Raw genomic sequence first — 15,370 nt, 5'->3', positions numbered from 1 at the left:
CATTCAGAAAACTAAGATCATGCCATCTGGTCCCATCACTTCATGGCAAATAGATGGGGAAACAGTGAAAACAGTGTCAGACTTTATTTTTCTGGGCTCCAAAATCACTGCAGTTGGTGATTGCAGCCATGAAATTAAAAGATGCTCACTCCTTGGAAGGAAAGTTATGACCAACCTAGATAGCATATTAAAAAGCAGAGACATTACTTTGTCAACAAAGGTCCATCTAGTCAAGGTTATGGTTTTTCCAGTGGTCGTGTATGGATGTGAGAGTTGGACTGTGAAGAAAGCTGAGCACTGAAGAATTGATGCTTTTGAACTGTGGTGTTGGAGAAGACTCTTGAGAGTCCCCTGGACTGCAAGGAGATCCAACCAGTCTATCCTAAAGGAGATCAGTCCTGAATATTTATTGAAGGACTGATGCTGAAGCTGAAACTCCAATATTTTGGCCGCCTCATGCGAAGAGTTGATTCATTGGAAAAGACCCTGATGCTGGGAGGAATTGGGGGCAGGAGGAGAAGGGGACGACAGAGGATGAGATGGCTGGATGGCATCACCGACTCAATGGACATGAATGCGGGTGAACTCCGGGAGTTGGTGATGGACAGGAAGGCCTGGTGTGCTGCATTTCATGGGGTCACAAAGAGTCTGACACGACTGAGCGACTGAACTGAACTGAAGGTAAATAATATTCTCTAATTAAGACATTTTACCATGTCCAGTTTTCACCATGAAAACATGCTGAAGAAGAAATACTTTTAGTAGCTCTCTAAAGATTTTGCAGAGATGAGTGATTACTTCTACATCAGACACTAAATACATCCTGGCATTACAGAAACAACAAAACTATCTACACTTATTAGTTTCATAATATTTCATTGTTTCCTCTCTATATATAACCAGCTCCCCCTCACCAATAAAGTCCCAAGTCAAAAACTTTAATATTTAAGACGATGAAAACAGGAAAATATATCTAACATTCCTCTTCACAGAACTATATTTCTGTATTGCTATTAGGTCAGTAGACCCTGTAATCAAGTCTACACGTTGATGATTGCTTCCACAATAACCTTTGTGCTTTCGTTACTCAACATAAAATGGAAGAAGCCAGTAGCATTTCTTTCCATTCTCTGTATGACAATCTTGAATATTTACGAAATTAAATAAAATGCAACATGCTTAATTGTTCAGGCAAATAGACATGGTATGACTTTTGAAAAATTGATATAAAAATTATTTAGTAATATAGTTTGACATATATATTGAAATACCATGGAGAATCAAACCCCATACCCAACAGAGACTCTCAGGGGGCTCAAACAAACTTTATGTGCACCAGGACCCAGAGACCCCACAGAGACGGAGACAGAACTGTGTCTGGGTGTCTCCTGTCAACTACGGGTCAGCAGTGGGCTGCTGCAGAGGCAGGGGCTCTGAGGGCAGCAGACCTGAGCATGGCATAAGCCGTCTTGGAGGAGGTCGCCATTAACCCAACATAGAGCTGCCAGAACTCACACAGGACCCGGGGAAACAGACTCTGGGAGGGCACAAACAGAACCTTGTGTGCACTGGGACCCAGGAGAAAGGAGCAGTGACCCCACTAGAGACTGACCCAGACTTGCCCGGGAGTGTCCAGGAGTCTCTGGCAGAGGCAGGGGTCGGCGGTGGCCTGCTGCAGGGTCAGGGGCACTGGGTGTAGCAGTGCATGCATGCGACAGGTCGCCATTATCTTCACTTCCTCCACCACAGTTTGGCCTCAGATAAATAACAGGGAGGGAACATCGCCCTGCCCTTCAACAGAGGATTGGATTAAAGATTCACAGAGCATGGCCCCCGCCAAAAAGAACAAGACCCAGTTTCCCCCTCAGTCAGTCTCTCCCATCAGGAAGCTTCATAAGCCTCTTATCCTGATCCATCAGAGGGCAAACAGACTCAAAACCACAATCACAGAAAACTAACCAAACTGATCACAGGACCACAGCCTTGTCTAACTCAATGTAACTATGAGCATGCCTTGTAGGGCCAACCAAGACGGATGGGTCATGGTGGAGAGTTCTGACAAAACATGGCCCACTGGAGAAGGGAATGGCAAACCACTTCACTATCCTTGCCTTGAGAATCCCAATAACAACATGAAAACGCAAAAAGACAAGACACTGAAAGATGCACTCCCTGGGTTGGTAGGTGCCCACTATGCTCCTGGAAATAACTCCACAAAGACTGACAAGATGGAGCCAAGCAAAAACAACATTCAGTTGTGGATGTGATGATGATGGAAGCAAAGTCCAATGCTGATAGAGCAATACTGCATAGGAATGCTAGGTCCATGAATCAAGTCAAACTGGAAGTGGTCAAACAGGAGATGGCAAGAGTGAACGTCAACATTTCAGGAATCAGCGAACTAAAATGGATTGGAATGGGTGAATTTAATTCAGATGACCATTATATCTACTACAGTGGGAAAGAATCCCTTAGAAGAAATGTCATAGTCAACAAAAGCACCTGAAATGCTTGGGTGCAGTCTCAAAAACGAGAGAATGATCTCTGTTCATTTCCAAGGCAAACCATTCAGTGTCATGGTAATCCAAGTCTATGCCCCGACCAGTAATGCTGAAGAAGCTGAAGTTGAACAGTTCTACGAAGACCTACAAGACCTTCTAGAACTATCACCCAAAAAAAGATGTTCTTTTCATTACATGGGACTGGAATGCAAAGTAGGAAGTCAAGAAACACCTGGAGTAACAGGCAAACTTGGCCTTGGAGTACAGAATGAAGCAGGACAAAGGCTAATAGAGTTTTGCCAAGAGAACACACTGGTCATAGCAAAACCCTCTTCCAGTAACATAAGAGAAGACTCTACACATGGTTTTCACCAGATGGTCCACACTGAAATCAGACTGATTATATTCTTCGCATCCAAAGATGGAGAAGCTCTACAGAGTCAGCAAAAACAAGACCAGAAACTGACTGTGGCTTAGATCATGAACTCCTTATTGCCAAATTCAGACTTAAACTGAAGAAAGTAGGGAAAAACTACCAGACCAATCAGATATGACCTAAATCAAATCCCTTACGACTATGCAGTGGAAGTGAGAAACAGATTCAAGAGATTAGATCTGAGAGACAAGACTGCCTGAGGAACTATGAACGGAGGTTTGTGACATTGTACAGAAGACAGGGATCAAGACCATCCCCAAGAAAAAGAAATGCAAAAAGGCAAAATGGTTGTCTGAGGAGGCCTTACAAATAGCTGTGAAGAGAAGTGAAAGGCAAAGGAGAAAAGGAAAGATACACTCATTTGAATGCAGAGTTCCAATGAATAGCAAGGACAGACAAGAAAGCCTTCCTCAGTGATCAATGCAAAGAAATAGAGGAAAACAACAGAAAGGGAAAGACTTGAGATTTCGTCAAGAAAATTAGAGATACCAAGGGAATATTTCATGCAAAGATGGGCACAATAAAGGACAGAAATGGTATGGACCTAACAGAAGCAGAAGATATTAAGAAGAGGTGGCAAGAATACACAGAAGAACTGTACAAAAAGATCTTCACAACCCAGATGATCAAAATGATATGATCACTCACCTAGAGCAGACATCCTGGAATGCGAAGTCAGGTGGGCCCTAGGAAGCATCATTATGAACAAAGCTAGTGGAGGTGATGGAATTCCAGTTAAGCTATTTCAAATCGTCAAAGACGATGCTATGCAAGTGTTGCACTCAATATGATAGCAAATTTGGAAAACTCAGCAGTGGCTGCAGGACTGGAAAAGGTCAGTTTTCATTCCAATCCCAAAGAAAGGCAATGCTGAAGAATGCTCAAACTACCACACAATTGCACTCATCTCACATGCTAGCAAGGTAATGCTCAAAATTCTCCAAACCAGACTTCAACAGTATGTGAACCATGAACTTCCAGATGTTCAAACTGGATTTAGAAAAGGCAGAGGAACCAGAGATCAAATTGCCAACACCTGCTGACTCATCGAGAAAGCAAGAGAGTTCCAGAAAAAACATTTATTTCTGCTTTATTGACTATGCCAAAGCCTTTGACTGTGTGGATCACAACAAACTGTGGAAAATTCTGAAAGATATGGGAATACCAGACCACCTGACCTGCCTCTGGAGAAATCTGTATACAGGTCAGGAGGCAACAGTTAAAACTGTACATAGAACAACAGACTGGTTCCAAATAAGAAAATGAGTACATCAAGGCTGTATATTGTCACCCTGCTTATTTAACTTGTGTGCAGAGTACATCATGAGAAACGCTGGGCTGGATGAAGCACAAGCTGGAATCAAGATTGCTGGGAGAAATATCAATAACCTCAGATATGCAGATGACACCACCCTTATGGCACAAAGTGAAAAAGAACTAAAGAGCCTGTTAATAAAAGTGAAAGAGGAGAGTGAGAAAGTTGGCTTTAAACTCAACATCAAAATTAAGATCATGGCATCTGGTCCCATCACTTCATGGCAAATAGATGGGGGAAACAATGGAAACAGTGACAGACTTTATTTTTTTGGGCTCCAAAATCACTGCAGATGGTGACTGCAGCCGTGAAAGGAAAGACACTTGCTCCTTGGAAGAAAATTTATGACCCACCTAGACAGCACATTAAAAAGCAGAAACATCACTTTTCCAACAAAGGCCTGTCTAGTCAAAGCTATGGCTTTTCCAGTAGTCATGCATGGATATGAGAGTAGGACTTAAAGAAAGCTGAGTGCCGAAGCATAGATGCTTTTGAACTGTGCTGTTGGAGAAGACTCTTGAGAGTCCCTTGGACTGCAAGGAGATCCAACCAGTCCATCCTAACGAAGATCAGTCCTGGGTGTTCATTGGAAGGACTGATGTTGAAGATTCAACTCCAATACTTTGGCCACCTGATGCGAAGAACTGACTCATTTAAAGACCCTGATGCTGGAAAGACTGAAGGCGGGAAGAGAAGGGGACAACAGAGGATGAGATGGTTGGATGGCAACACTGACTTAATGGACATGAGCTTGAGTAAACTCCGGGAGCTGGTGATGGACAGGGAGGCCTGGTGTGCTGCAGTCCATGGGGTTGCAGAGTTCGACATAACTGAGCGACTAAACAGAAGTGAACTGCATAGTTCAGTATGAATTCAGGACAGCTCTAAAGAAATTAGGAATAGAAGGTAAATTCCTTAACGTGATAAATGGTATCAAAAACCTTAAGTAAATAATATACTTAATCGTGAAATTTCAGAATTCTCTTTAAAGCCAAGGCAAGATGAAGAAGACCAATTATTCAAAGATGTATTACATTTCTTATATAATACAAAGAGGGAAAAAAGGACTGGAAAAGACAAAACTGTCATTACTTGGAGACAATTTAACATCTAAATGGAAAATCCAAGAAAATCTTAAACTACTGAGACAATCTAACAAAAGAGTTCAGGAAGACTCCTGGACACATTAAATTTAGTAATGTAACTAGAGAAAATTCCATTCACAGTAGCAACAAAAACTAAGATATTTAGGAATAAATAAAAAAAAAAAAGATGCATAAGAGTATCATGAAGAATATGAAAAAAAAAAAAAAAGAGTTTCATGAAGAATATGGGCAACAGAGGATGAGACCTTTGGATAGCATCACAGACTCACTGGACATGAATTTGAGCAAACTGTGGGAGAAAGTGAAGGACAGGGAAGCCTGCTATGCTGTAGACCGTGAGGTTGCAAAGAGTTGGACATGACTTAACAATTGAACAACAAGAGTTTTATGAAGAATGTTGTAAAACTTTTCTGAAGGGCATAAAATAAGACCAAAATGAATGGAGAGATACAAAACGAGTAACAATACCTAATATTTACTTGGAATTTGCTAAACTCCAAGGGTTTTATGCATATTAACTCATTTAATCCTTACATTTTTTACAGGGAATCATTTTCTACATTTTACCAATGAGAAAACTGAGGCAGAGTTTAAACAAGATCACTGTGCTGATAAGTGCCAGGGAATTAGAATCCAGAGACCAACCTTTCGACCAAGATCCAATCTTCATACTGTAAAGATATAAATTCTCCTGAAATTAATTCATAAATTAAATGTATATCTAATCAAAAGTCAATAAGGTTTTTCCTTGAATAAAATAAGCTGATACTAAATTTCAAATAAAAGAGTAATGAAACAGAATATAAACACATTTTTACAAACGTAAATAAGTAGGACTCATACTACAAGAGTTAAGATTAATAAAATTATAGCAAATAAAACAAGTGTGGTATCCAGAGAAGCTGAAACAGACTAATGGAACAGAGTTCACAAATATTCAGCAAATACAACTTCTCATGTGCCACAAACAGCATTACTATTCCATGGGGAAACAGAGATGCATCCAATAAATGTTAGTGGGAAATTCAGCTAACAACATAAATATATGTCTATCTGTGTGTGTCTGTATGTGTGTGTATGTCACTGATTATATAATTATTGAGTAGAAATTGTACTGCATATAACATATACTAAATATATACACACATTTAAAAATCATATGCATGAGTGTTTATATATATGTATATATATATAAAATTAGATTCCTACCTCTAAAACTAAAAGATGATGCTATGAAAGTGCTGCACTCAATATGTCAGCAAATCTGGAAAACTCAGCAGTGGCCACCGGACTGGAAAAGGTCAGTTTTCATTCCAATCCCAAAGAAAGGCAACGCGCCAAAGAATGCTCAAACTACCGCAGAGTTGCACTCATCTCACACGCTGGTAAAGTAATGCTCAAAATTCTCCAAGCCAGGCTTCAACAATACATAAACTGTGAACTTCCAGATGTTCAAGCTGGTTTTAGAAAAGGCAGAGGAACCAGAGATCAAATTGCCAACATCCGCTGGATCATCGAAAAAGCAAGAGAGTTCCAGAAAAACATCTATTTTTGCTTTATTGACTATGCCAAAGCCTCTGACTGTGTAGATCACCACAAACTGTGGAAAATTCTGAAAGAGATGGGAATACCAGACCACCAGACCTACCTCTTGAGAAACCTATATGCAGGTCAGGAAGCAACAGTTAGAACTGAACATGGAACAACAGACTGGTTCCAAATAGGAAAAGGAGTACGTCAAGACTGTATATTGTCACCCTGCTTATTTAACTAATGTGCAGAGTACATCATGAGAAACGCTGGGCTGGAGGAAGCACAAGCTGGAATCAAGATTGCCGGGAGAAATATCAATAACCTCAGATATGCAGATGACACCACCCTTATGGCAGAAAGTGAATAACTAAAGAGCCTCTTGATGAAAGTGAAAGACGGGAGTGAAAAAGTTGGCTTAAAGCTCAACATTCAGAAAACTAAGATCATGGCATCTCGTCCCATCACTTCATGGAAAATAGTTGGGGAAACAGTGGCTGAGTTTATTTTTGGGGGCTCCAAAATCACTGCAGATGGTGATTGCAGCCATGAAATTAAAAGACACTTACTCCTTGGAAGGAAAGTTATGACCAACCTAGACAGCATATTAAAAAGCAGAGACATTACTTTGCCAACAAACATCCGTCTAGTCAAGGCTATGGTTTTTCCAATGGTCATGTATGGATTGTTGGATTATAAAGAAAGTTGAGTGCCGAAGAATTGATGCTTTTGAACTTTGGTGTTGGAGAAGACTCTTGAGAGTCCCTTGGACTGCAAGGAGATCCAACCAGTCCATTTTAAAGGAGATCAGTCCTGGGTGTTCATTGGAAGGACTGATGTTGAAGCTGAAACTCCAATACTTTGGCCACCTGATGTGAAGAAACAAGTCATGTGAAAAGACCCTGATGCTGGGAAAGATTGAGGGTGGGAGGAGAAGGGGATGACAGAGGATGAGATGGCTGGATGGCATCACCGACTCAACGGACATGGGTTTGGGTGGACTCCGGGAGTTGGTGATGGACAGAGAGGCCTGGCATGCTACGGTTCATGGGGTCGCAAAGAATTGGACATCACTAAGCAACTGAACTGACTTACTGACCTCTAAAACATATATAATAGTAAATTTGAGATGAATTAAAGATCTAATTGAAAAGTAAAACATTAGACTTACTAGAAAAAAATATGAGGTTATATTTAAAGATAGGAAAAGATGTAAAAATAGGTCGAAGAAAGCACAAATACCACAACATAACTAACTTAGCATTACAATAAAAACTGATTTTTTTTATCATTAAGCTAAAGTAGGTAAGAGATTTGGCAGGGAACAGTTATGAAATACATCATGTATAACAGATGGGTATTAAGAGTATATTAAAATATCTCTCAAATATAAATGAATAAGACATCTAACAATATGAAAAAAACAACAAAAAGAAAATCTTAAAAAGTCTAATACACATATGAAAAGATATTCAACTTCAGTAGTACTCATGAAAGTATAAACTAAATGACAAGATAATGTTTCATATGCTCATTGATTGTTAATTATAAAGTTTGACTCACAATTTCTGAAGGAAAAAAAGAAAACAACGGTCAAAGAAAACAGAATTCTCATATACTCCTGGCAGGAATGTAAACTGATAAAATCATTTTGAGGGCAATCTGGCAAACACTATTCAGAACACTCCTACCTTAGGACCAGCAATTATGCTTTCAGGTATGTGTACTAGAGCAGAGGTCAGCAAGTTAAGGCTTGCCAGTCATCTGTTTATGAATTACGTTTTACTGAAACACAGTCAGCTCATTTGCTCATATACTGTTGTCTATGGTTGCTTTCTTGCTACAAAGGCAGAGTTGAGTAGTTGCAACAGACCACATGGCTCACAGAGTCTAAACTACTTACCATACAGCCCTCTAAGAAAAAGACTCTTGACCTAGAAAAACTTTTGTGCACGTTTATAGGATATGGATAAGTGTGTTTATCAGAGTTGTTTTAACAGAGAAATTATAAACAACCTAAATATATGTCAAGCAGAAAACAGGTAAAGCTACACAGAACTACGTCATCCATGTATTTATAAAACATTACAGGAGCACAGAAGTATAAGTAACTTTCGCCCTACCAATCCCCAACTCCCAGAAAAAGCTTATGAACAAGGTGATGTACTTTTATCCAACCTTTTCTTACATGCATAGAGGAGAGTAGGGAGCACCATAATATGAGCCCAAATTTGTGTTGAACAAATAAAGAAACAAACAAATAAATAACCAAACTGTTAATGGAGACAGGCAGAAACTAATTCAAATAGGCATGGGCAAGAGTGGATTTTGTTTCAATTTCCCCAAAACTGTTCAACAGTCATTTGCATGTGTTTTATTGGTCATCTGCATTTTCTTTTCAATAAACTGAATGATTACGTCCTCTGCCCATATAAAAAGAGCTGTCTTTTTCTTCTTAGTTTGTAGAAGTCTTACAGTACAGGGGTATTAAACCTTTCCCCTTGATGTGTCACAAATAGTTTCCCCTTTTTTCCCTGCAGGATGAATGCGTTAAAATTTTACAAAATAAATCCTGTCCCCTCCTATTGCTTTTGAGTTTCCATTCTTAATTAAGATCTCTCTTGTCCTATATTTTCTTCTATTAATTTTACTTTTTACATTTAGATATTTAACTCACCTGTAACTGTTCATGTACAAGATGTGAGGTAGGGATCTAATTTAATTTCTCTACTACTAGATAGGGCTTCCCTGGTGGCTCAGTGGGAAAGAATCTGCCTGCCAATGCAGGAGACGTGGGTTCAATCCCTGGGTCCTGGAGAAGGAAATGGCGACCCATTCCAGTATTCTTGCCTGAGAAATCCCATGGACAGAGAAGCCTGATGGCCTACAGTTCACGGGGTCATGAAAGAATCAGACATGACTTAGTGACTAAAAAACAACCAGCACCAGAAAGGTTCCCAGTTATCATCTATGTTCTCACTGAGTTATTTACCATTTCCCCCTGCCCCAAACTTGCAACTTCTGTCATTAAAAGATTCCAGATTTTCTTACATCTTTTTCTAGTCTCTGTTCTGTTCTATTTGCCTACATCTATTCCTGTGCTATTAATATCATACTGTGATTACTGCAACACCTTTACAGTAAATTTTACCAAATGGTAAGGTAAATCCTCACTCATTATAATTTTCTTAAATACTTTTGGAAATTCTTACTTTACAAACTTAAAAATCATTTTTCCGGGCTTTAAAAAAATTAAGATTATGACTGGAATCATATTATATTTCTATATCAACTTTTTAAAGAAAGACATTATTAGGATATTAAAATCTTCTCACCTTATATTTTTAGCAACAGAGACATCAGTGGTTTAATGGAAGGGGGATCTTACACACCTGAAACAAAGTCCTGGAGTGATACCCTACCATGTGTGACGATGGCAGGCAGGACTCGCAGCAGGCTTCCTTCTTGGGTGGAAGCGGAGCGTGCCAGTTACAGAGTGATGTCAGGCTGGCTCATCAGTTACCAGGGAAAGCAGCAGAGGGGGAATGCCCTTCACTGCCCCAGTGATCAGCACAGACAGTAGCTGGGGCCAGGGGCAAGTGTGTGGGAAGGTCGGGCTTGTATGCAGGGTGCAGGGGAAGCAGGCATTCACAGGATGTACAGACAGCAAGAGTGGTCTGACTACTCACTTCACTCCTCCATACCCTGCAGGACCCTGACAATCTTAGTTGGCCCATCTTCTGCGATATCCCTGGCGTCGCTGCAACCAGATAACACAAATACAATGCAGACAGCCACACAGGTTTTTCTACTTTTAGTGCCCCATAGTGTGTCCTTTAGCAATTTTATATTTTTCTTCATGTGGTCTGTTTTTGGTATTTTAAAGTTTCCTGTCATTACGAAGAGATCCTTCTACCCAATTTCCATTTCCAAATGGTAGCCATTGCTAATAGAGAAACCCTAATTTATCTTAACTTTAGCCACCCTACTGAGTTCTCTCATTAGCTGAAATACTTTTTGGCTCTTCACCATGGTTTTTCTAGGTAGACAACAATGTAATTTACAAATGACAATTATTTGCTCTCTTCCCTTCTAGTTGGAAAATAGTGCAGTAGTTAAACAATTTGTTTTCTTTTTACCTGAATTAGTGGAACCTCCAAACAAAGTTAAGTAATAGTGATGAAAGCAAGCGGCAAACCATGTTAATGACCGCAATGGTAATAATCTAATTATTTCTCTATTTTCTCAATCTAATATAATGTTGGCTTCTGTTTCTGGTACATAATTGTTTTTAAAAAAACTTTTACTCTATTTTTATTTTACTTGGAATTTTTATCCATCTTTTTTCCTTGCAAAGGAGGTACCTCATTTTTTTCTCATGGCCTCAGGCCTTCTTGGAATTCACTTTCATGTTCATTAGCTGACCATTCTAGTCTTACATGTTGAGTCACTCAAGCAGAGTTACAAGGGAAAGAATTACTATGGACAATTATTTTCATTATTCCCATTACCTAATTATTAATGTTTATAACAGTTGCATACTACTAATTTAATAATTTAATAACTACCCAAATGATGGACACTGAAATCGTCTCTCTGTGTCTTACAGTGTTGTGACGAATAGCATAAAATCTATACTTATATTCTTGCTGCTTTAACTCGACATTCCTGGAGGACATATTCTGAGAGTCTTACAGAATTACTATGTCAGAGGGTACAAACATTTTAACTTTGACAGGTAGTGCTACAGAGTCCTTCAGGATTGCACCAGTTTATTCTTACAACAGGCAGACGACAACGCTTCGTATTACAATCTCTCAAAATCTCACCAGTATTACATGACACTAAACTTTAAAGCTTTTGCCAGTCTGATAGGCAGAAAATTAACCAACCAAACAAGAAACCACCACCACTAACAAAAAACAACATTATTGTATGTTACTTTTCCCTGATGACTAGTGATGTTTTAGTATATTTTCACAATGATTTATTAACCACTTGCACTTTTGTGATGGGACTACTCATACCTTCTGATTATTTTCCTCTTTGGTTGTCTTGTTTACAATTGATTTGTAGGTGCTCCCTGTATATTAGGGATATTAACTCCTCATATATACTACAAATATTTCCATTTTTGCTTTGTGTACAATATTTCTTTAGCCCTAACCTTAATATATTTCCAGAATAAATGAATGTTTGCTGTATTTATAAAATATGGACTAAAAATTCCTTAGAATATTAACTAGCAAAAGAACACTATATTCCAGAACAAAATTAAAATGAATACATCTGCACATATCTGGACAAAATGGCCAAGAAAGAACTCAAGTTAATCTGTTCTACAGTAAGCTGTCTGGAATATACTTATTTATATTTATATATTAATACAGAAATTTTCATATCAACATCTCATTTCTTAAGAACCTCTAAAAACAAACACATTAACAGATATAGAAAAACATGTATACAGTATTCCATAAACTCACATTCTAAAAATGTAAATTCATATAAACCAGAGTAAAATTTCTCATAGTTTTTCTATCAACAAACAAAGAAAATCTGCCTGGTATTTTAAAATAATTTCATGAAAATACCAACTGTTAACAAATACTAAATCTGTATTAATTGTATCATATAATTTAGAGTATCTTTGGAAATTCATTATATATTCTTGATTCCATACCACTTATACGGTGATAAATACCTTCTCCCAATATGTAACTTATCTTTTCACCTTTTTTCCCCTCTTTTGGCCGTGCCATTTGGCTTGTGGGATCTCAGTTCTCTGACCACAGACTGAACTCAGGGCCTGGCAGTAACAGCACTGAGTCCAAACCAATGGACAGACAGGGAATTCCCAAACATGCTTTTTCCCCTTTTCATTTTCTTTAAGGTACCTAATAAAGATAAATTCTTAATTTTAAAATAGTAGAATTTTACCAGTCTTTATAATTAGTCTAATGTCTTAAGAAATCCTTTCTTATGCCAATATTCTTTCTTTACATAGTTGAGGGTAGAAACATGGGAATGTTCTCCATCCAATTTGTTTCTCTTCCCAAGGTTCTTTTTATATGTTTCTCTCCTTGAATGAGACTTTCCTTTTTTCATTACACAAATACAGAAGTAAAAATCTCAAAGGATAACTGAAGTTAGCTAGCAACTAATAAGATTACCAGAATTGAATTCTTCTTCCCTCTTATAATTCCAAGGCACAGCAGAACAGTATCAGAGAATTGAAATATGAAGGCAGAATTATGTGAATACTAGTTATGCTTCCCAGCAGCCATAGTAAACTATTCTTATTTTGAACTAGTGCCAAAGTAAAGATAGACTTTAAAATATCTTTAAGAATAAAACTTAACCAAAGTTAACAGAGCTGTAATTCATTAGATTCTTCATAGAAATCTAGCTACTACTGTTTCATAGTTTAATAATAAATATGTTACCTGTGCTCGTTTTTCCATATCCTGGCAAGTACCTAGTTGTTCTTCCATCGCAACTCTGATTTGCCTTGCCTCATATTCCAACTGCCTTCTGGTCATATCTGTTTGTAAGGAAAACTAAAACCACAAATAAGATGGAAATGTTAATATCTTGTGTTTATCAGTAAAAATAAAAAAGCATATAAGTATCCAAAAATAAAATGAATAAACAAATATGTAAGTTATCATAAGAAAATCATTTTTTACTCTAAGAAGTCCTAAAACTTGATGATCAGTGCTAGGCTCAGCTTGGCTTTCTGATGTGAAGTGAAGAGTTGAAACACTTTTATTGCCCCACAGTCACAAATAGTTTTAATTAAATTGTACTAGCTCTTTAAAATATATATATTTATCCAGGTAAGGTAAGCCTATTTTCAGTTACCTTACAGTTCTTCTGTCCTGAAGAAGCACTACTTTGAATTGTTAAAAATTAGAATATTAATGTGGACAAAATAGAAAAATCAAGAATCAGGTCCATCATCCTTAAGTTTATACCTCACTTCAGGATTCTTATGTACATGTAGACTAAATGGAGAGAACTTTCCCACATGTAAAATAAAGAAGATAGAATAAAGAAACGCTTTTATATAATAATAAATTGCAAGATAACACAAACTTCTTGGTAAAAATATAAATATGAACCAAAGTTGAAACAAACCAAAAAAAGTACTTCTTCATGGAGTGGGTGTTAGTACATTCAAAACTTTATTAGCCCTCTAACTACAATTCCAGATGCTGTGGTAACTGCTAGGTACAAAAAATGAAGAAAAGGAGAAGGCAAAGCAACTTACAAAGACATGCTCCAAGGCTAAAAGAACAGCTGGACAAAATAATCAGTGACAGTTACAACAGACCATGAAGGGAATAAGGAAGTGCTGTAGATTTTTCATGCTCTGTAAGTCCAATAAAAAGCTGCATGTGGACAATTCCCTGGAGGTCCAGGGGTTAGGACTCCACGCACTCACTGTCAAGGGTGAAGGTCTGATCCCTGATCAGAAACTAAGATCCTACACACACACACACACACACACACACACACACACACACACACACACAGAGACAAAAGCTGCATGTGTATGTGTCTGACTCAGAATAGCATTCTGTAGGCCTAAGAATCCCAAACTGTGTTGTCAGGTAAGTTAGAGGAGCTTTCACCCTTTTCCCTTGCAATATACAGACGACATATGCAGAATGCGTTCCTATAGGCATATCCACATTATGTGTTGCAACACAGTTGAAATAGTCTGCATGCTGTGAGTCATGTTATAACTACACTTATTTGTCCTCCACTTCCAAAAATCCCTTGCACAAAAGGTTGAAGATGACACATTATATTACAATAACGTGGTTTATATCTGATGTTTTAAGCAATGCCTAGTAACCTGATAAGTATTTCCATGTGAAAGCATTCTTAACCTGCCTTCCCAATACAAAATAAAAATTTTGTGAATTTAAAAATATTTATGAAATAAAAGCAATTTACATTTGCTAATGTTGCCTAATGGTCTATAATGTCTTACATATCCTCTTAAATAAATGTGACTGACTATATGGTAAATTAATACGGGAATGAGCTGACAACTGATCTTTGTTTCAGGTATTAACCAATTGCTCTTGAACTGTTTCATACACAACTGCATGCAGACAGCTAGACTCTAAATACTGTACATTTTAATTACCAAAGTGAATATTAAGCAAAACAGTGCTTTAATATTAAGAGCAATGATCCCTCCAAACCCTCCTGAGTTCCTAATCCTCATGCGTCAACACTCCCTATGAACTGTTCTTTCATTTGTGGTGTCTCCTTAGCTCCCAAAAGGATGTTAACGACGTTGTCAGGAAGGGAGATTCTTTCCCTCTCACAAATCTGGATAAGTTTGTGCTCAGGAGGCTGAGCACCGAAGTTTCTAGTTCTAGCTCCCGCCAGACAATGCCCACCCACGCAGGAATGTGATTAACTGTGTGTTCTGGAAAAGGTTTTTCCTTCGTTGTTACTTTTT

The 15,370-nt window shown here is 38.1% G+C and overlaps 1 protein-coding gene across 14 annotated transcripts in view; it reads right to left on the bottom strand.

Annotated features, from left to right (window-relative positions):
- APC (APC regulator of WNT signaling pathway) overlaps window positions 1-15,370 on the bottom strand; it is a 123,253-nt gene that overhangs the window by 43,457 nt on the left and 64,426 nt on the right. For all 14 annotated transcript variants that reach the window (XM_061158198.1, XM_061158204.1, XM_061158208.1 and 11 more), the window contains one exon: window positions 13,335-13,448. In XM_061158198.1, coding sequence (XP_061014181.1) covers window positions 13,335-13,448 — 114 coding nt within the window. The remainder of the gene's footprint in view (window positions 1-13,334; window positions 13,449-15,370) is intronic.

Source organism: Dama dama, chromosome 12 (genome assembly GCF_033118175.1).
Source record: "Dama dama isolate Ldn47 chromosome 12, ASM3311817v1, whole genome shotgun sequence".
In the NCBI taxonomy this organism is placed as follows: domain Eukaryota; kingdom Metazoa; phylum Chordata; class Mammalia; order Artiodactyla; family Cervidae; genus Dama; species Dama dama.
The sequence above is the reverse complement of the archived record's forward strand: the minus strand, read 5'-3'. Positions and strand labels throughout refer to the sequence as shown.